We start from the raw sequence: 23,383 nt of genomic DNA on the forward strand, positions 1-23,383 counted from the left end.
AAAGAGGCCACCCTATTCTAGGACATCTCCCTGAGAACAGGCAGACAATTATTTAGAGCATAAGAGGGAAGAGGGTGAGAAAGCTTCACTAGCAACAGCCTCTTTTACAAACATTTACAAGTCTCACTTATAAGAAAATTACCGCAGGAAAATTCAGTGTTCACAGCTGGATGGAAAAACCCCTGAAATCCAGTTTCCTGTGACTCTCCATTCTGCAACAGTTGGGACTCTGTCTGAAATTCAAATTAACTTTCATACCCTGCCTACAATTCCATTTTGTGCCCCAAAGCAAAATTTCCTGTATAATTGCGTGTATTTAGGTCAGTTCTCCATTGTTAGCTTCTGCAAAAGAGAACGGATGACTTGCTAGTGGAGAAAATTCCTAGTGCAGTTTTCAAAGGCGTTCCTGCAATTAGAGACTGTACTCCTAAATGAGGCTGGAACACAGGCGTGTGTTTGCTTGGGTGCTGCCTTGAGACTTTCTGTGCGCCTCGTCTTGAGGGCAGGGTGACTCCATCTGAGCACAGACCACGTCCTACACCAGCACAGGAATAAACTGGTCTTATGCTTTTTAAGAAGTAGTCGCCCCATTTTTGCATCCTACTGAATATGAGCTAATATGATGCAATGTGTACAATTAATCTGTCCAACTGATGTTAAATGCAAAGAAACAGCACACTGGTCTTTTTCCATTCTAAGGCTCTTTTCCCTGAAATTTTTCCCTATGCTTGTGTGAAATCCTGTCCTGTGTTAGCATCTTCTGTTGATGTCTGACAGCCAAGCACCGGCCACACGCAGGGACAGACCCATATAAACGTGTCAGCTTGCACAAGTATAGAATTAAATCAGAACACGGTGAGCTGAGCATAATGAAGAAGAAGATTCTCTTGAACATTCTGTTAACTGGTTGAAACTGGGGATCTGTGCAACACGATGCCTTTATCTCCATACTGTGCCAGAAAGCAAGGCACGCGACTCAAGATGTGTATTTTCTCTACATCCTAAAGACCCCTGGTCTGGTCTCGTGATTTCATGCACATTTTTGTGAAGGCACTGCCAGAACAGGTCCCAGCAGTTTGAACACACCATGCCAAGGCCTCATCAAGGTGGTAACATTGAAGCTTGGGCAGCGAAAAGACAACAGCAATTCTACACGTAGATTTCTAGGCATTAATTAAAGAATCAAATCAAATCTGCACTCCCTCCCTCCCCCATCTGATGCTTGTGAGGGACAACAAAGCATCACAAATCTACCTCGGGATATTGGGAGAGAGGGGAGAAAAGAATCAGGTCAAAGCACACAATATACGAATCCTTGCGTTGCCTCAGGGCACAGAATGCAACGACCTCAGACGGTTCTGAAAATCGATTACAGAAGGCCTTCAGCTGCATGGAGTCAATGACCCTATCCATGCGTATCAAGAGGAAAACAGCTAAATCTTCTCTGAGCTAATACTCACAAGGGCTTCTGGCCCAAGATGTGCATGGTGGCTGGCAAGAGGGGAGCTACAGAAAGTCTCTCCCAGCTGATCTTCCTCAGCCCACGTGAGGAAATCACTGGCTTTCTGTTCACAGAGATCTGATTTCCATGAGATCAGAATAGATGATCCCCGGTCTTCCCTACAGAAACATCACCAGCTGCACCAGGGGTCACAATCCTACAGACAAAGAACGTGTGTAACTCAGGAGCTCTAACTGCCTCATGAAATATATGTCAAAAGAGACAGCTGGCCTCAAGGCTTGGGCTGCCCAGTGTCTTTGTCTTCAGGTTTTCTCTGGATGGAAGTGCAGGGGAATTAGGAGTGGTGGAAAGGAGGGAGCTTCATCTGGACCCAATGTTTCCTTTTCCACTCGCAACCATCAGGATTTGTAAATGCTGCTCAATTAAAGCAGTTCTGCTTTGACATTAGAGACCACAACCAGAGCATGGAAATGAAGGGTTTTGTTCCCACTGAGCAGAGCATTCAAACACAGGGTAAAACCACCGATTGTGATTTGGATAGCAAATGAATGGCAGTATTAAGACTTATAATGCCCTCATAGACACAGCAAAGAGATTCTTGTGGTACTACTGGTGAGAGAGTGTTTCCAGCTGTTTCAGTTACCTTCAGCAGAGAAGAACTTCTGGATTTGTTGGTGCACAGACATGGCATTGAGTTTGCTCTCCCCAGCAGTGCTTTAAACACAAATATATTAACCATACACAAACATTTTAGAAGAGGTAAAGATGAAGGAAGTGAGAATGAGGTTGGAGAACATTTTAAAAGCTTGTGAAGTCAGGGCACAGGGATTTTCCAAAGGAATAGATTTGTACAACATGGAGAGCACAATACATCAGTATTGCTTACTAAGCATGTTCTAGGCAACACTGCGAAGACTAGAAGTCAAGCAATACTGAAGATTTAATAAAAAGACATTTAAAATAGGGTAAAACGTAGCTCCATTAATTTTCCTCTCTTTAGCAGATGTAGACAGCACAATTGTGGTTTTTTTTGTTTCTCTTTCATCTTTAAAAAAACCATGGCAACGGTGGAGGAAATGAATTGCGGGTTCGGTGCCACAAACATCTGACTGCACTTGCTTCTAAGCACGCGAGCATCTCGAGCTTCAGCCGGGACGGAATGTTCAGCAGATGCTGCAGGATGCAGTCAACACAGCCAGCTGCGTGCAAAAGGACAAGGGTCCAGGCTTCAGGCCAAAAAGAGGTGGTCATGGAAGGTAAATCAGAGGGATGAGGTTGGTGTGTGTGAGAGGTGGCAGAAGGAATGCGCTTCGCTGCACACAAAGCAAGAACCAACCACAGGACAAGACCCAAACAATTTGAGTATGTAGGGGGTTTCAAAATCAGCCCACAGGTTACAGTCTGCCTAGAAGCATGATGATAAATTGGGTGTCATCAAAGTCAGAGGATCTTAAAGGCTGGAAAAGACCACCAAAATCACCTGGTCCAAGCAAACCCAGTTCAAATTCTAATATCAAAGCTTGTTCTTAGCTATTGAACAAGAAAAGCTGGGCTGTGGCCTGGAGCAGCTTTCTTCCAGTTGAACTCATGCCCACATCACAGCTTTCAGATACAGGTAAAGCGAGATCTTCACCCTCATTATGACATCTGAAATTAGTGCTAGACTCAGCCCTAATTAGGCTGGTCTCCTATTAGTGTTTGCCAACAGGAATATATATTCTTATATTAATTCAATATATTCTTATATTGGAACTCCGTAAGCTTTAGATGTATAAAATCATTCAGCTAATATACATCTGTACCTCAGTACTGACATTATTTTGATTCATTCTTTATGTTTAATTACTAATATTTTCAGTTAAAGTCTTCTAAAATCGGCCTTCAGGTTTTTTTTGCTGAAACTGACTTCTGAAGTCTGAGATGAAAATGAACTGGTGGCCTCCAATTCATTACTGGGAATGGAAGGTGGCTGTAGACTGTAAAGTTGGAATAGGCAAGCAAGGTAACTGAAGGTGAGCATTAAAATGCCCCAAATAAACAAAATATTGCAATGACATAAAAAAAAATCTGAAGTGTAAGCTTCAGACTAATTACAACATGAAGTAAAACATATTAGGAGTAAGATTAAGCTGCGTTGCTTCGTATTCTTTAAGTAACAGACTCCCAGTGCATCCAATGGCAGCAGCAGGCGCTACAAAAGCAGTCCCTTACTCAACTGAAGGAGTACTGAGAAGCTTCTAAAGGCTTCTGAAGGCTTCTGGCCTTTAGAAAGTACAAAATGCAGAAAAGCACGGCTACAAAAAACCTGGAAGTGAACCATGTCCAAATATCCTACTCCTCCTGTTTAGATCATAGCTTAGGGATACCACAGGTTATTTTAGAAACAGACCAAAAAAGATTTTGTTTCCTTACACGTAATTATTTTTTTTGCACACTTGTGACATACTTGGAATGATTTTGTCGAAGCACACGATACAGAGCTGTTTCATCCTGTACCTTTTTATAGTTTATGGGACAGGACTCAAGTTTCAGAGGAAGGTGACTGTTCCACCAAGTCATACTTGGTATGCATGAACCAGCAGCAAACTGTGCCATAGTGGTTCAGAGGAAAGGAGAAGAGCCACGATGCAGGTCAGCAAGATGATACTTCCTGAAGAGGAGCAGCAGAATGCCAGGTACTGTCACAGACATGTCTAATGTTAAAGAAATCACACAGAGCAACTTAGGTTGAATTCATATCTGCTCTACCCCGCAAACAAGCTCACTGGTTAAATGTGTGTTCAGCAAAGTTTTAATTCAGGTCAGGCCTATGTGTTAGGTGATGGCAAGGTCTGCAGTCCTGTCTAATGGGATGAGAAACCCAGCCAGCAAACCTCATAAAGCAGGGGCTGAACACCAGAAAGTTGCTAATGGCGAGAAGAACTTTTTGTCACAAGAAATACGGCTTGTAAGCGGGATCTGTGGAAGGATGAGGCTAATTTTAAGTTGTCTCACTTTTAGTAAAAATGTTGCAAATTTCCCAATAAGATGGAAGAGTCCATAGTCCGACATACAAATTCCATTCATGCTCATGAACTTCAAGCCCTGCAAGCTCACAGATACGAGCCGTGCACCCAGCTCACTCAACCCACACTCTCCAGTGTATGCATATTTGCAGGGGTAATCACCATTATTTCAAAGAACTCTAAACGATTTGATTTGCCCCTCCTTGCCAAACTCACCTTCCTTAAGAACTTCATTGCATTAGAATGGACTCTTGTACTCTCCAAGCCCCAAAATGCAAAGTTAAATGATTTATCTGCACTTCACTGTTCTACTTCTATAAAATCAGCCCATGTAAATGCTGTCTGATTAAACTCAACCACAACACACAACCAAGTCAGATGAATATGTCTCTCTAGGGACATTCAAAATTATGATCGCATGACAAGCACTAAAAAAGCATTTACATGAACCAACAGTGTTAGTCAGAGGTGTATGATTCCTTTCATTTAAAGAAAAATTAAACTGAAACTCCCAATTCAATGGGATGAAGCATTCTTTCCATAAGCTTTCAACTAGAAAACAAAGGGACGTACTTTGTCTCCCATGCTTGCTCGATTTGTGTGAACCAAAGCTAATACTCAGTTGTAACAGCAATTTCAGTTATTTAATACACAGAAAACACCCCCTAATTTTGCTGGAGAAGTAGCAAAACCAGTAGTTTTGATTTTTAATCCTTAAAGGAATGGAGCTGAACCTTGAGGAAAGGCAGCCTTGCTGCAGTTCAGGCACAGCACAACGCCCACCTGCCCCTTCCTGCTGCGGCTCGTATGGCTCTTCTCAGAACCCTACCAGCTCTCTGCTTGGACAAAAGACTTCCAAGGAGACAACGTATAATGCCATTCTCTCTTCAAATCATGCAGGCTAAAACCAGTGAATTTATCTTTTTACAGAATGGTCGGGGTTGAAAATGACCACAATGATCACCTAGTTTCAACTCCCCTGCTATGTGCAGAGTTGCCAACGCCAGACCAGGCAGCCCAGAGCCACATTCAAACTTTTCCTGCAGCATCCTTACATTCTGCAAATTATCACAGTCTGCTCTGTATTTTATGCTACTGACTTAGGACAAAAGATTCAAATATATCTTGCTCCACTGTGATTTGGTCTTCCAGAAGTTGGGAATCCTGATCCTCCCCAGCTCTGAAAACCCCAGACAAGGTAACAACTTAGGAACACTGGTGCTGGAGCTGCACACTGCTTGGTCTTGGAATTTTAACATGGAAGAGGGGGATTTTTACGTCTGTAATTAACTAATGATGAGAATAAGCACTTCATATTCTATTTGAAAAAGAAAACAGGAGGCCTGATAGCCAGTTTGTAATTTAGTGACAATAAAGCAGATGTGAACATGGTTTAGAGCATACCAAATACACACACACAATGTCATTGCCTGTTTTATTTAGTGGAATCACTTTTGTAGATTAGAAATATTTCCAACTCCCATTTACTCCAAAGCAAGCCTCCACCATCAACAGGCGTAATGCAGTTTGTTCAACTGATTCCAAACAAACAAAAAAAAGGTACAATCTCAAAAGTTAAGTTAGAAACTAAGTTCACACATTTTCTTTGGGACCAGGAATCTGTACATAGTACAAAATATACATTTATTGAACTTTCTGTAAACACACAGTTTGAATTGTGTAAAACTGTAAATATCGGTGAACTATGTGGAGAATAATTTATTATATATTGTTATACATTCTACTTAAGGAAAATAGTTATGCTCTGGTATATTACTCTGTTAAATTTATAAATTCCATAACGAAGCTGTGTATTCTGCAAACATGCTTTTCAAGCTTAAATCTCTCCATTTGTAACACACATTTATACAAGTCATCAATGAAAAAGTTACACTTTCCACAAAATAGATATAAAGAGGTCATGAATTTTCTAAAAAGACAGGCACAGCATGTCACTACAAACGAGACGTTCATGTGGAGTTAACGCTGTGAGGAGACAGGTGAGAACTCTCTAATTCAGCATGTCTGTACATAGTCCTAGTAACAAGACAGATGCTACAAACCAAAATCTTTGCTTTGAAACATTAATGAAGCAGCTGGTTCTGGAAATGCTATTGACTCACATTTCTCAGTTATCCATATTTCCTGGCCAGGAGAACCTAGGCTTGTGTCTCCTGTTAACCCCTTGTCAGCAGTGGTTCAGTTATCTGAGCGCTGAACTGCCTGGCACGATTAGCTACCAACACTTGCAAAACTCAGCACTCCCTCTACCAACTAGATTCCTGGCACCAAAAAGTTAGATCTGGTTAATAAATACAACTTACAGACAGCAGGAAATCCCAATTTCCAGCATCAAGCTGTTCCTATGGCAGCAAGCAACAGAAGGCATGGGAACGGCTCCTCCAGCACCTTGCAGACTGGGGGCCATCGCATAACGCCCAGCTGCCCATTTACATGGCTGAAAGTTTCACATGCAGCAGACTTGAGAGTCCAGCATCAAACACTCAGCAAGAACAAAAGCTCCCTAAAATGCCAGCACTGATGTTTTCAGTAGTTCCACTAATGGACGTGGAAAAGATGCTCTGCATATTCAGCACATTGATTCCTAGGGATTTAGGGCCTCTTTGCATTCCCATCCCAGGTAATTCATTTTGGGTTCCATCCTTTTATCCTGAAAGCCAAAAGCAGTACATGAAAGACCGGAACCTCTTCAATTTTGTCCTTCTGATGTTTTAAAAGAAAAAAACTGCTGACTCGCATACTCAAAGAATTAGGACATGATTAATTATAATTAATCCACTGCTTTGCTGTAGGTCTGTCACCTTCTTCCCCTTCGGCTTTGAAATCTTTTTCAAAACCAACTCCAACAAAAGTGGGACAGTTAAGGCTGCAGCAATACTTGTGCAAGCTCTATGTACTGGGATTGACTCTCCACCAACATCAGCAGGCTGTTGTTAAGAACGCACTTCTATTTTCCTAAGATCACTTAAGTTCAATTTTCCCTTGTAGTGTGAACTAAGATATTGCGCTGCAGCCTGAAAACCCAGCAGTGAAAATGAAATTGGCAACTGCTATTTCCATTGCTCAAACTGAGCTGAATTCAGCGATACAAATGGAATTAAACTCTGAAGACCTCAGTCTACAGGTATCAAGAGAAGTAAAAGTACGTAACGCTTTCTGACCCGCAAGCCTGTTTTCTCATTTTAATTCACAAAGATACTTCTCAAGAAAAATCACAATGGCATCTCCTGTGTGCTGGGGAGAGTTGCATTGCGTTGACAGTACATGTCAAGAGCCCTGCCTACTTCAGCCATCAAGAACACGTGGTTCCAGCAGCTCTTCAGAGCCACACCGTCAATGGAAGCACACATGAATTTCAGTTTTGGCTCGGTGCTATTGAGTGAGCTGAGAAGTGTGCACACAGTGCTCTTAGAGCAAAGCACTGCTGTCTGACACAGCAATCATCTCTGCAAACAAATTACTGCTTATACAGTAGTAAGGAGCTTTCTCCTCTTACTAAGTTTTCTCCCTCTCTTTTTTTTTTATTTCAACATAAAAGATACTTTAAAAAGTATTCAGACAGGAATCGATACGAGTTACACATAAACATTTGGTTAGGCATAAAAACATACATAATCCTGAAGTCTGACCTATCATCCCAGCTCACTGAAGTTCTGAAATCTTCAGAATCGAGCAATGTCATTAATCCTACAGAAGGCATTAAGTTAAACCCACTTTCCCAAATTCTGTGGTCGCAAAGACTGAGATTTTGGTTGTAAGTGATGCACACCTCCTCAGAAGCCCTTTTCTTAAGACACCACAACCACTCCTGGATTCTCAGCTGGCAACCAAAAATTTCTACTGTAACAAGTGCCTAAAGGACAAGAAAAAAACTGTTTTACTGCTACCTGAAAGGAAAATGAGATAAAGATATGGCTCACTGTAAGTCAGCAACTACAACATAATCAGATTAAAGTGCCTGACTTTATCACGTACTAAACAAATTCTGGAAGATTCATTTTCAGCAGGAGATGATGTAAACTTAATTTTCAGCATGCTGTATGTTCTTTTTGTGCTTGGAAGCATTTAGCTGTCTATGACTGTAAGCAAAAGCTTGAAGTTCTCCTGCAGCCTCTTCTGCAACCAAATGCCACGGCCCAGGTACCTGCTACCTCATTCACAAAGCAATACCAGCATGAAGCAAATAAGGGTACAAAAGCTTCCAGAGGCAATGTCTGAGCTGCAGACTCTGCAAGTGCTCCAGAGGCAGCTCAGGAAGAGCCCATCAGAAGGTTGCATCCTCCCATCAACACTGCTCTATCCAAAATACTTAGCCCAGATTGCTACCTGCAGATTTCACAGTTTTTATCTATTTTAATGACTCACTGTAGGAACTGCATTCATTTTATGCGCTACAACATCCTAGAAATTCACATGTGGAGCCCCTTCTTACCACTCAAAGAGTTAAAACTCTATCCAGTCAAGTAGAGACTTTGCACCTTGTAATGTCATATGAAGGCTTAGGTCGTGATCATCTGAAATGGACACAGCTGCAGGAACAAGGAGCGATACCAGTTATCCTGAAGACATTTTTCACCTCCAGAAGCTTGGCACGGAGTAACAATTCCAATTCCTAAGGAAACACAGCTGTAAAGTACAGTTCCCCTGCTCTATCCAGATCTGCTGTTTCTTAATCTAAGCCAGGTACATCAGGTTTCTATTAAAATCTTGTATTTGCCCAATGATGAGGAAAAAGGGTTGTTTGACTAAATGTTCACCGGTTGCTGAAATGGCCAAGTTAAATAATCAAGAAATTTAAACGTATCAAGTCATTTGGCTACACAGCAGTTCAAGGATGCACATGCAGAAGTTCAAGTGAACATCTTAACATGACAAAATCCTGCTGTACACTGAAGTAAGGTAAACTCTAAGAGCCTTTCCATTAACCTAATTATGGCAGCCATGCTACCTCTCTCTCGGGACAGAGCTGCATACAAATACAGATAGTTAACAAAAAGTCCATTTGTCACCATGGAGCTCCCATACAAGACATTAAACTCAAAGTTCCGTGACTCCAGTTTCAAGAAAAAGAACGCTGACCAAGGTAAAATATTTGTCTTAAGCATAGTGTGGAGAAAGATCTGCTTTGATATTTCCTATGTAGGTCCATCATTTATCTGCACTGAGGCTCTGATTTCCCCAGCTGTGGCAAAAAGAATGCTGATCCATTCCTCTGCTCACAGCCCTGCCTTCCTGGTGCTAGCACCAGGTACTTGCAGTATCCATTTATCCAAGCTGAAGAGCACAGGTTTTCTCTCCCTCTCATAACTGCACAGCCACAGAAGCATTACTGCTGACACAGAGTTGACCATGAAACCATATCCTTAGTTTATAAATTATTAAAAAACCAAAATGCAATAGGAAGCCTGTATTATCCCCGTGTAACAAGTCAAAATGAGATTCTTAACAGAGTATCAACTGCAGTGCAAACTGCTCCCCAGTTTTACTAAATCACCCTGAAGTTTCCAATTCTTGAACTAAGGAAAATGGCTCAGATTTTAACCTATACAGTTGAGATGGTACCAGTTTCCTAGTAAACAATCTCATTGTCATTCAAGTCAGTGTCCTATGCATGTGTTAAGATGAACAACTTTGGCACCTGCATGAGCCACCAAGGTCAGTGCTGCAATTCCTCATCTGCTGTTTAATATTCCATGGGCATCTTGCTAGCATGAAACATCCTAGAATTACCACAATTCAGCATAGGTTAATAACAAGGAGGTGAAATTTTGATCTCCAATTCTGACTTCTGCTGGAAATTACACTGAGTGATGGGCACACACCAGGGGCTCTGCAGAGCTGCTTACAGACTACATAAGTGCAGGCCAGCTGAAAGGCCACTGCTTGCTCAGGACCTGCTGATCTGTGCCCACTGTGGGTACCAGGATGCAACTGACAACAGATTTACAAAGCCTTGCAAGTCTGAGGCCCTGCTTAATGTAATCACACTGAGTTAATACAACACTGGTTTTAAAACACATTTTAGAAGCAGCTTCTGTCTTGAACATATTTCAATGCTGAATTAGTGAGAATTATTTGAAACAGCTGTCAGTAAAGCAGTACAGGTATTTTCCCAGAACGACCAGTGAAACATTTAATCTGACTGTAACAAAACTCACAGAAAACTGAAGCCAGTCAAGCTGTTAAATGTAGAAGGAAAACAAAGTTGCATGGCATACGAAGAGAAGAAGCTTTACAAATATCATTTCAAACAAGCAAATTGGGACCACCCTATTTGAACATGTATTTAAAAATACATCTTTTAACATCACACAATTTTCATTTTTGTCACACAGGAAACTTTTTCCATGAGGGAAATAAATAGCACACAATACTTCAAGAAAAATTGCTGCCTTACCCCTGAGGTGCTAATGTTTTTAGCATTAGAGAAAAGTTTCTGGTGCAAGAAGGAAGTGCACAAACGTGCAAAAGTGCCTTTTTCTTTTCAGAGCAGTGAAAAGTGCAGCTTGCCTCTTTTCTAGGATGCTTTACATAAGTAGTGTGTCTTGTAATCAAAACCTGTATCTAAAACGGCAGTGTTTATGCATACATAATAGATTCAGTGCTCTGACCTCATCAAAAAGAACGCAGCTGGGAGGGAGAAAGGCCTGAAAGAGGCTTTCTGCCACTGCCCTCAAAGCCAGTGACAGCTCCTGTCACAACAGCAGAGGTCCTTCCTAACCTTCAGGAGGCCTCATAGGAAGAGGCTTCAACGACACAGATTTGTCACTGGGACAGTTTAAGCGATTATGAAGTATGGCTTTACACACCACAGTTTTGCTTCCGATTTCTAGAAGTCTGAAACTGAAAAGGTCTCCACAGTCCAGTTCAAGGTTTTTCCAAAACTAAACTTCAGCCTATATGAAAAAGGACAGAACCTTATCTGCCTAGTCCTAAATTGCATTCAGCTTCTTGCACTAACACGCCACGTGTTATTAAATACGCCTGTTCATCAGGTGCCTGCGAAGCTCTGACTTAACGTTATTACAGTTTTGCACTCTACAACAAAATCAGACATTTTAAGCATTTATTCATAGGTAGGTAAGGAACTGGTTCTTTAAGCAAAAATTGCTAGAAATTTATAAATACAAATAGTGCTTATTTTTTTTCTTCATTCATGCTCCAACAGATTACAAACTGAATACAATGAAGTTACGTTTTAAGCACCCCACACAGACAAGAGGGATAAAAAGAAAAGTTTGCTGGTATATACTATACTTAGTTCCAAGACACTATAAGTTACTTTTTCACTGTTCAGTGTTCCCTAACTCTGCATTAGTTTTAAGGCTATATATACAAATATGTATATTTCAAAGTTAGGGAAAGACACATAGCAAAATGCATTGTACTACGTTTTCCTATCAAAATAATTATACACCAAGTTTTGATTCTGTTTATCCGTAGCAAATGTTACAATCTACTTGTTTTACTGATTTTCCTTTTGGGGAATCTGCCTACTAAATGAGTAAACTACATATTAAATACAATATTCTCAAACAAAAAGACAATACAAGGTGCACAAAACAGCAGTTTTGCAAACACGACTGACTTGAAAACTTAATTTTGCATGTTCAGTGGGAGAAAGCTAACCTTAAATCAACTCAGTTTATTCTCTTATAAAATTTAAATTAGAATTTTAAACAACAAACAGTTAGATATTATCAACATGCTACATCTCTAATCACAAGTACTGTTTAACCACTAGTCTCTCGTTGTAAGTGGGTCAATTAAAAACACACACCATAAAATGTAAAAGATTGTCAGGCTCTGACAAATGTATTTTTATCAAACAGTAGGCAAATTCAAACCAACGCACATCTTCAGTGGGGAGAACAGAAGCAGCCTGAAACAAATCCATACTCGTAAAAAACAGGGTCACAGATTTATCCCACTTCATCCTCTAGCATATGGCTATGTCTTGGGCAATAATCAAAACTCTTCCCATTTTAAAAATGGGCTACCAATTAATAAAAATATTCTTCCACGTGTAAAAGATCATTTACAATGGCACTGACATTTTAAAAGGCAGGAAAAAAGGAATTACACATCTATGGATAAATTTCTTGTTTGTTAAACCAAGCTTTATTGATAAAATGGAATTCAAAGTATTTCACTTGGAACAGCAGCAGATCCAGCCAATTAAGATTGTAAAAATGCTGCAGACTCCTACGGTACGTAGAAAGCTGCCTGTTTGTGCTCAGTGATTAGTAACTTTCAGGTAAGGGTTAATGAAAAGAGGTGCAGAGAATCGAGGCATTCTAATCTCGAGGTTCATATGCTTATGAACACATGATACTATTATTAGGGCATGATTTAACTCCCACCCAAGTCGAAATGAGAACTCCCTTCAACTCAATGTGAGAGCAGGAGTAGCTCTGAGAAAACAAGATCCGCTTGTTGAAGAATGTGCACTACTCTCATTGTTTTTCCACTGCCAAGCAAATTCATTCCTGTGATTCTGGGGAAGTCACCCACAAGATCAGCTTTCAGAGAAGACAAAAATGTTACCTTTACAGTTTTGTGCACCTCTCGAGCACCTAGCTGGCTAGGCTGCTGCTCCTCGCAATCCAAAACCACAACATGAATGTAAAGGGATATATATTGTTGCATCACACAAGTCAAACATTTCTTCTAACCTTTGTAGTGATTTAAAGCAGTTCATAATTAAATATGAGCATTTTGTACAAAGACAATTGCACTTTACAAAAAAAAAAACAACAAAATCATACAACATAAATTGCTGGAGTCTGATTTACAACATGGATTATGGTTTGAAATCACGTTTACAGAAGTCTGTTTTACAAAAAAAGATCAGTTCCTGGGCTAGATGCCGTACTGCTGTAGTTTTCTGCTGCAGTCACTCTCACCAACACATCATACTCCCTTCTTTACTTAATATTGAGGGTGGATGTTAAGAAGGGTCACTGAGGTTGGGCTGCACTTTCATTTGAAGAATGAAACGTGAACTCCACAGCTAGATGAGCAGTTTTACCACATATCATCAGTTGAGGCAGAATCCTTAAAGAAAAAAGAAGGAGCCCTTTAAAGTCTGGAGTGCCCATAGTTACAGCAGTTTCTGGATAATCCAGACTGAAAAGGGAAAAAGCTTGAATCATTTTAGGAGCCTGTTTTCACTCTCCTTTCAGAAATAGCAGAAACAACATTTAAGAGGCATCTAGAAAACATGCATGCTTAATTAATGAAACACTCAGTAGCAAACATTCGAGAATCAGATCAAGTTTTGTCTCAAATGCTTACTGATCCTGACAATAATATCCCAGGAATAATACTCACAAACATTTCCAGAATAGTTAAAAGTCATGCAAATGCATGTATTTTCTACAGTGGTACACTAAGAGCAGGATGAGCCTTGTGCTTTTTGCTATCATTACCAGCACCTTTTGGTATTTCAGTCCTTTGTCACAGCATAGGAAGACAGTCGTTAACCAATATCTAACTGCAATTCAGATCAATTTTACCTCTTATAATTTAAGGTTAAACAGAGAAGTGTAGTTTCAGTAACTGCTAGAAATCTTAATTTTGAATTGTAATAAATCTGCAAGGAGAAAAAGAATTCCATAATATAGAATTGGAATCAGAGACACAGTGGGCTCTAAATCATAACTACAAGGCCACACTGCACGCCATTACATCCATGCATCCAGTATCTGAGTAACCCTTAAATTAGGCCCATTTAGGCCCCCTGACAACAGAGGGTTTTGTATAGCTGATAAATGGAACCACTCTGAAAAAAATGTTTAATTCCTGCTATCAGTTAAAAGAAAACACATCTTAACACACACCAAATGGTAAAGTTCTAGTGGTGTTTAATTGTTTTACGTTGTATCTGTTTCCTTTCCCCTCACTGAGATTGTTCTACACTTGGCTTAAGCTAACTGCCTTCTCTGTTCCACGAAGTTGGGTATATATGTTAACTAAGCATGGCCACAGTTTGCTAGCTGAACCAACAGTTAAATCAGCAGCACAGCCAGCAGAGCAAACTGCTTATGTACAGCAGCAATTTGGGGTTGTTTCAGCATTAAGTACTATCTTCCCCTAAATAGCAGAGACATGATGGGCTTTAACAATGCTCTCAGCTGGTACTTCTACAGCTGCACACCCCTATTGTTACTGAGACTGCAGGAGATACAAGTATTACTCTTCTTTGAAAGTACTGTCTTACTGATTCCTTTGAAAGGGAAGAGGCTAATTAAGTCTTTAGCAACGCCACATATGACAACTTCCTAGCATTAAATTTCTGCACCCTCCATTCAAAACCTGCACACAGAATTCATTACAAACCAAAAAGAAGAACAGTTGGCACGGAGGTGTAGCACAAAAGCCAAGATCACTAAAATTACTCTTTGTGAGAGTACCACCCCCAGATTTTTCTTCAAAACCAGAAGGAGCAAAGGAGCACCATTATATGAGAGACTAAAATGGTTATTTTTTTCCAAGTGTAAGGCTGCAGAATAAAAGCAGTAGTGAGTAAAAATGCAGGAGCTGCATGCCAACTATTCAGTATGCAAATTCCTGTATCCTAGTTGCCAACATCATCATAAAATGAAGACGTTTAACGTTCATTTGTGGAACAGCAACTTAAACAGAATGCTTTACATTCAAATTGCATCCTTTTTCAGATAGCATTAAGGCATTGTTAGGCTAAGGGTACTGAGAGAACTGCCAAACAGTAGCACTCAGTTTCAAAGCTGATGCACAGCTTTATGTTTGAAGGCATTTCACTTCTATGCTACATTTGCAAGATACAAATCAGGGAATTCCAACACCAACAAGTAAACAGTGCTGAAATCCTATGATCAGCAGAAGGCATCCAAAAACAGTCCCAAAGGCACAAAATGGTTCTTTTTTGGGGGGGAAGAAGAACTGGAAATATGTTGCTTTACAAAACAAATGCAATTGCTGGGGCGGGAGGAAAGAATGCCATAGAAGAGATACTTACAGTGTCATCATTCCTGTAGGGGTTCAGTCTGTTATAAACAGCTTCTATTACACTCCGTCTAGATCAAAAATAAATAAAAAAAATACAATATTTTAAAGTCAAACTCCTTAGGTAAAATTGTAATTTAAAAAGCAAACTTTTAAAGATCTTACATTTGCAGAACCAAGTTTACTGCAAGTTAGTCTTAAGTGCCTTTACACACCAACCATAGTTATCCCAATCCTTTAAAACCCTCAAGTTCAAGAAAAAGAAAGCTGAATAAGCACTCTGCATTCAACAGAAGAGAAGCACAACCAAACAGTCAGATGAGGCTGCAGTGCTGTTTTGTTTGGAGGTATGTCTCTCATACTTAAAGAAGAAAAAATAGAGGATCAGAGAACCTGATACAGGTTGAATGCCATGGCCATTTGTGTGCCCAATGAACGCTGCAGTAGAACCTTCATATATTAGGACACTTCCAGAGGGCTTAAAGAAGAGGTTTTTCAAGAAAAATGATACACCCGAAAAATAAGGGAGGGTGAAGGATAAGGAAGCCTCTACCTTACCCAGCACATAAGAATTTTGGAAGGGGAGCAGGAAGGAAAGAGAGGAATAAAAGAAAGGAAAAACAGACTGGACATCAAAAGCAATTTTCCTCCAGATACCCTAACGTGCAGAACCAAGTATGACAAAACAGCACACTACAACTCGGATACAACCTCAAAGCCACCTTTTAACTGCTCATGAATACATGCAGGGGAAAAATGAGAGTGCTTTCGAAGTAAAAGAAAAAAAAAAGCAGATGGCAGTCTTTATAATCTTCCTGTAACATCAGAAAGTTGGGTACTATCATACAGCAGTATAAACATCACAGCAAATCTGGTGAATGATCATACAGCATGGAAGAAGAGGATGAACTTGAAGAAATAAAAATAAGCAATTATTCCCAAAGTACAATGCACAAAGTTGTTCTCATCTTTCAGAGATAGCTATCGCTGATTCTACATAAAGCCAAGTTACTTGACAAGCACTGTTTGCTTTCCAAATGGTCACTATTGCTTCAAGTTACACTATAATACAATTAAATCCATATTTCTGTCAATCACTATTCAAGATAACATCACTAAAGCACATAATCCCACCAAAGTCACTCATTTCAGTGACTTCAGCACTGCCTCATAACCACAAAGCTACTGCTAGCCAAAGCTTGATAAACAACTTGTATGCCATCTTTTATGAGTAACTGACTCATCAGTGCTTCAAGATGACTGTAACACATCCTAAATAGACACTACTATTTATATATAATAGCCATCTCTTCTTTTCCTACATCATAAAGGAAGAATTTTGTTATGTAGAAGTCATCCTTACAGCCCACTTATCATTTATTCCTCTACGTGCCTACAGACTTCAAGTTCCTATGTAACAAGACAAAAATTACACACTGAAGTATTAAAAATAAACTGTCCACATCACATGTGCTCAATATACACAGTACAAGTTCATGAATGACCTTCTGAACAAAAAACACTTGCTGTGGAAAAAAAGCCAAGTGCATTTCTTTCTTAACAGTTGAACATCAATTTGAGACCCTGTAGCACAGCGCTGAACTCTTCAAGGACAAAAAACAGCCTATTTAAAGTTCTACTTAACTTTTTGGATAGACTTCTATCCTGGTTTTGTGTTCGACACAAGCAGAGAGGTGCATAAGCAAAATTTTAAGCCATTACCACATTGCCTTAGCTACAGACAAGAAAAGAAAGCTGCCAAGCAAAACATGATATGCATAAAACTTTTTGAAGAGCAGAACCATATGTCCAAGTAGCTACTAAAGGCAGTCAGTATGTTATTTTTGTACCTTCAAACCATGTCCCACCCAACGAAACCCAATTAATTACAAAAACAGAGACACTCAGGCCACCCTTAAAAAAAAAAAACAACACCCTTGATCCTTCTCAAAACTACATTTTGACATGTAATTTTTAACAGTGATTCATAGTTAACTCTGTTCTTGTGCTCTCCTTTTCATTCAGAACAGTTCAGTAACAACAACTGAAGAACAGATCACATTCGTCCTGCGCCCTTCCTCCCTCCCCTTACTTTTAAGAGTGGCCTTGCAGTTAAGTTTGATTTAAATAATAATAATAAAAACACATTTACACTGATGTGAACTCACTTGCTTGCCAATTCACCCCCTGGCGGGAGGTTTGGGATGCTCTCAGTTGCTAACGTACGCATCACGTGGACTAAGTCTGGCACTCCTTCACCCTGCTTCTTTATGATCTCTGGGAATCAGAAGTACTTTTTTTGTAAGTGCAGTCCAAATTTAACTTTAAAAGATTGAAATACTCAGTTTTATAAAAAGGCAGCTTAATTTCTGTTAATATAAGAAATAAATGACAGACCATACTCAACATGGTGTTAACTTGATTCCATAACAAAAAAGACCCGTGATGGATCTGACACAAGATACCCTGCTAGCTGTTAACATGCACACAGGTTTCAGAAATACACAGCTAATGATTCCAAGTCTAATGGCTTTCCTGCTATAGCATCATTTTATTTTCCTAACAAAATGCATTGGGCACGAAGCAAAGATTAACATCAGCTTTATCACTGCAACAGAAGGTTAAAGATTATCACCATCCTAGAAAGCAACGGTATTTTCACCGAACACAGTTCATCATCAGACACAAATGACCCCCAGTACAAGTATACGTGGCTGCAAGCCTATAAGCCAATACCTGTACCTTACCACATCACTGCAACATGCAAATGTTAGGAGCTATCATGTACAAGTTAAAAGCCAGGGACATTGGAGTGAGGGGCAGCTCCACCCTTCACTCAACTCGCAGTACGTGACTACTAGGCAGTTATTTAAAGCTGAGCTCCTCCAAAGTCTGGGGAGAGAGGCCTTGCACTGTACTTCTCTAATTTTATTCTTAGGCCTATTTTCCTTTTTAAAGCAGTAAGCACAATGGAAATCACAGGAGATTTTGCTGTAACACCTCTGAAAATATTCTCTTTTTATAGGAATTTTAATAAATTCAAAAACAATCTATTTCTTCAAAATGCATTTCTGCAGATTGTCTGTAAATACAAGCTTAGAAAATAAGAGATGAATTATTAAGACTCAGCATTATTGATCTTCAAGTGAATACTGCAGCCCATATACAATAGGTATGTCTATACACACACATTATTCCTTATGTATTGATACAACTTGAAGAGCAGTTGGAATTCATCAGTACCATTTCTGAAATGAATACTTGAGCATTCAGTTTTTACTCTAACAGATAATTGCAGATAACACACCAAGTTTCCACTTTGTAATTTAATCAGTGAGATATGGCACACTGAAGCTTAAAACCAGCACGTCCCCAGTCCTTTTTTGTAAAATAGGTCAGATAAATAAATAGCAAATTATTTTTGTGCATGCAGTAGTTTTTCAGGGCTGTGTGTGTTTACAGGAAGAATCAGCTTTATTTTGCCAGCAGATAGTGCAAATTATTTGCAAGGTACAATGAAAGCACTGTCTAGTCCTCAGCTGTGTCAGACTGTAACACAAAGCTTTAACCTGCTCAAATAAGAACCTAAGTTCTAGATGTATGACACCACACACCAGATAGTTCAGAAACTTGCAGTTTCCTCAAGAAATTCTATGGCTAAAATTCATTTTACCATCTAATATTGAGGAAATAATCTACCACTCATAAATCTGAATAAGAAGCAAGATCTCAGTTTTGGTTTGCCAAGTTCCTTTATTGTGCAATTTTGAACATCTAGTATATTCTACATTGTGCTAGAGCTAGAGTTCTGCTGTACAAAAATAAGGACTTTGTGTTTTACCTATACTACACAGTATCACAACCTGTAACTGCAGTACATGTAACATACAGTCTCCACTAAATGAATACATTTATATTTTGATATAACTAAGATACAGACTGAATGAACACTGATGACAGAACAAATGGAGTCGGTCTGCTAGCTGCATTAATTTATTGGAATTACTTTCTTGCAATACATCTTATGAGCCCCACACCTATTCAATTTACTTTAAAACCTTCTAAACATTTTCATGGCATCAAGCATGGGAAGATCATACTTATATAACCCTACAAATAAAGGATTAAAACATAACTGCTTATTTCATTCTCTGAACGGGAATTCCACACAGATTAAGAAAATTCAAATTTGCAACGTTGTGAAAATATGGGAGGGAACATGTAGCAGCTAACTGAAAATGATTTACCTCTATGTAGATCAAAATATTGCTACATCATCTATTACTGAACGTTTATATGTAAGAAACTGAGAACAGAAGAAGCAGCCTAGACAAGTGTCATTTTAAACACATCAATAACTCACATATTAGTGCAAATAACAGCAACGCATTCTGGAGTGACTGATTACTTCTACAAGGAAGATCACATAACATTTTATGAGCAACACCTATTTACTGCAAGTAATGGCAAAAAAAAAAAAGACGCTTCTCCACACTTGCTTTCTCTTCTGTTGCTATCACAGCTGTGAATCTGGACCACAAACACATCGAGATTGATGGTGGCATAGTCAGTAGAAAGCTTCTTTTCTTTAAATCTGAATAATATCTGCTTCTTCACAGAATCATTTGGAAGATACCTTAAAGATCCACTAATTCTAAGTCCCCTCTTGTTCCAGAGGACCATCAGTAGAAAGCATCATTCAGTCTTAAAACTTGTACTACTTTTTCAGTGTAAAAATAGGTTCTAGGATAAAACATGACTAGGAATAATGCACATTATTAGCAAGCATCAAATCTCATTACCTGTTGAGACTACATTGAGTACTGGAGTGCATAAAAGTCTATTTTATGCATTTTCACCAGGTTTCCATTTTACTGAATTTTAATTTTAAACTGGTATTACAAATTAGTAAGAGAATTCTAAAAGTCCTTAGTAGTCCTTGCATTTTCTACTTCCTTCAGCTACATATTAGGCTTTTAAAGTCAAACATGATTATTCCTAAAGCATCTTAATGAAAAATCGTTACTGTAGTGTTGAACATTTCAGATAGCATAGCAGTTCTACTTTGCTAGCTGACTCTGCACGATCCATTTCCAGCAAGAAACAACGTAATTGCATAAAAATTATCTAGTTAAATGTAACAACTGTCACCTGCTCTTGAAGTTTTGTTTTAGTTCAGCTTTTCAACTTCCCTCCTCAGTCAGAGCTAAAAGGGGAAGTTCTGTCTACAGCTGATATAAACCAGTGTAGGTTTTAATAGTGTTTACTACATATTCGTAAGTTTAAATAATACTTTTGTACAACAAGAGACAAAAGTTTGAGAACAACACTAAAAAGAAGCAAAGACCCTTGAGGGGAAGTACAAATCATTACCTCAAGTAGCTCAGACAACTTGTCATTAAATTAGTATTAAAGTGCTTTGCAACTACATACAGAATCTGTTAGCTTCCATTCAAGTATGACACTTCACTCATTACTGAAATCTTCTATTTGTATAAATGGAAAGAATTGGCAGCCAAATTCACTGTATGAACCATAACCACATGCAGATGCAGTGACAGGTTTTTCATTTACTGAGGTGTTGCAGGTAACGGGTTGGCATGAAGTAAGGCAAAACAGGTAAGGTATGAAGGCAGTACTCGTCCAGATTAGAAAGAGTTAGCATGCTGTAAATTAATGTGTGACTTCACAGCATACTTGCTCTTCAGCAGTTTTGTGAGTGGGCCTACATAATGAGCTCTTCGAATGCCTGAAATGGAGAAAGCTATGTGACACTTAACTCATGCAGTTCTACCACACACACAGATACTCCCGCTACATGGCCAAACAAATCCACACCATAGCTTGGTGTGCACCAACCCTTCCTATTAGGAAAGTTGGATCAAACCAGAAAACATGCTCTATCTGGTCATTAGTTCAGAGGCAGAACAGCTGTACTTTGCCACGACCTTGGGGACAAGGTCTTTGAAATAGGCAACTCCTTCCTTAAGGAGCACTTAGACCAGTAGTAAGTGCTTTGAACTTCATGTTAATTTATCTGAACCCAGAATTCCCATGTAGACAAGACCTTGGTGAAGCTTACGAAGCTGCACTTTGTATTACCTTTGTGCAAGTTAAGGAGGAAAAAAAGTGCACAATATATTCCTGTAACATATTAATCACTGATACCAGCGTTGCTAAGTACTCTGTGTACTGTGCTGTGTGTGCTGTTAGGGATTCTTGCAGTATATACACATAACTAGACTGGTAACACACAGACCCAAAGAGTCCACTTCAAAAATAGACTTAGCCTATGCAAACAATGCATACAGCAAGTCTTACGTTTCAGAAACAAAATCCAAGCTGTGCTCATCTTTAAATATCAAAAGGCACGATAAAATCCAGTTTTAATGGGAAATCTCTGAAATTAAATTGACTTCAAATATCATGATCCAAATTGATCACGATGATCCAGAGCACCCATGACTTGCAGTTTGAGCTCAAAGTTTAAATCATTCAGAAATACAAATTTAAACAAAATTCTGAAGTTATTATCAAGGATGTGCTCCCAGATTTTGCTCATCAGGAACGCTTAAAGATTAGCTTTAGCAAACTTCTGACATACTTCCAAATAAATATACACGTCAGCAGGTGCCTTCAATGTAACAGTAATCAAGCTGTAATTGCATAATGAAATATTTTTATGACTAATTTGCAGACAGAACTACGCAGAAATGATATGCAAATTACCATCTTCATACACATTTTGCAGGACATTCTATTTCATTTAACTCCATGTAACGGGAACAGTGATTTACTGGCCTGTAGTTATTGCTGCAATGGACTCATGAGGAACAACTCATGAGCACAAATGAAAATTGTGCCATCCTGAACAATTTTCAGATGGGCTACTGCACTTGCATAGCAGAATTCTGCCAGGTCATACAGCAGGACTGTAAGAGTGCCTTTTTCTGAGATGTACACTAGATGGCCAACGGCACTTGATGGTCTATCAAAAAACTTGCATGGATTAAGTTTAGTTGTTGCAAAGGGAAGGGGGCCAGGGGGTCTGTTTAGAAACAAAGTTACTTATTTTTTTTTAAATGATCCACCTTCTACTCTGCTTTCCAGGTACTTGTCCAACTCTGCCTCTCTTTTCACCGCCTCCGGTGATACCTTTGGGGCATTCGGAAAGCAGATCAGTATCACACTCATGTTGTCTCGACTTCCCTGGTGGAAAAAAAAAAATGATTTGAGAACACAAACACACCAGACAGAAACCAAATCAAAGCATTTTCACTTTTTCTTCCAAAATTCTAGTTGTTCATTCCTTAAAAACTACCTTTAAGTCACTTTGTTTTTTTCCACCTTCATGCTCTGAAGACTACCTGGAATCGATTACAGACAGCCCACTGTCTTTCTAAAATGATATTACTAAGAAGTGATGTACAAAGTTGCACAATTACTTGTTTTTAAGTATTTTCCAATCATTTCAAGAAAACAGATGAAATATTACATCAGTAAGCAAAGCCTTCACTGCTTAAACGCAGTACAAAGGAAGCTGTTGAAGTCAGACAGCACTTTTACTTAACAACACTGCTACTGATCAGAGGTTTTTTTTCCCCTTGAAAAACACTAAATAAAGAAATTACAGGTTATAGTATCTATTAAGGGACCAGTTGGAAAGAGCTCTAGCCTTTACAAAAGCATTCTTTGAAATGGAAACATTTAGAACTTTGACTAAATACAGTCCTAATACTCACCATGTATTTAAACACAATCACATTCTACTTAAGAAAACTTACTGTTTAGTTTGCTTTCACAAACCCTGCGCTCTTGTCTACAGACATGCATTTATGCTTAACATCAACAACTGAATGCACTGAAGTTAGTGAGATCAAGAACAAATGTTTAAAACAAGTTCCTATAG

The 23,383-nt window shown here is 39.1% G+C and overlaps 1 protein-coding gene across 3 annotated transcripts in view; it reads right to left on the reverse strand.

The window, feature by feature from the left end:
* Window positions 1-5,885: 5,885 nt before the first annotated feature.
* The window catches only part of PPM1A (protein phosphatase, Mg2+/Mn2+ dependent 1A), a 31,743-nt gene continuing 14,245 nt past the window's right edge, over window positions 5,886-23,383 (reverse strand). The window contains exons 3-6 of one of the 3 annotated variants that reach the window (XM_048947979.1): window positions 22,566-22,683; window positions 17,643-17,751; window positions 15,488-15,545; window positions 5,886-13,545 (exon numbers count right to left, since the gene is read on the reverse strand). In XM_048947979.1, coding sequence (XP_048803936.1) covers window positions 13,516-13,545; window positions 15,488-15,545; window positions 17,643-17,751; window positions 22,566-22,683 — 315 coding nt within the window. In that variant the 3' untranslated portion in view covers window positions 5,886-13,515. Of the gene's footprint in view, window positions 13,618-15,487; window positions 15,546-17,642; window positions 17,752-22,565; window positions 22,684-23,383 lie in introns of all 3 variants that reach the window. The other 2 variants (XM_048947977.1, XM_048947980.1) reach the window with 2 other exon arrangements.

The sequence above is a fragment of the Lagopus muta genome, chromosome 6 (assembly GCF_023343835.1).
Source record: "Lagopus muta isolate bLagMut1 chromosome 6, bLagMut1 primary, whole genome shotgun sequence".
Lineage (NCBI taxonomy): Eukaryota > Metazoa > Chordata > Aves > Galliformes > Phasianidae > Lagopus > Lagopus muta.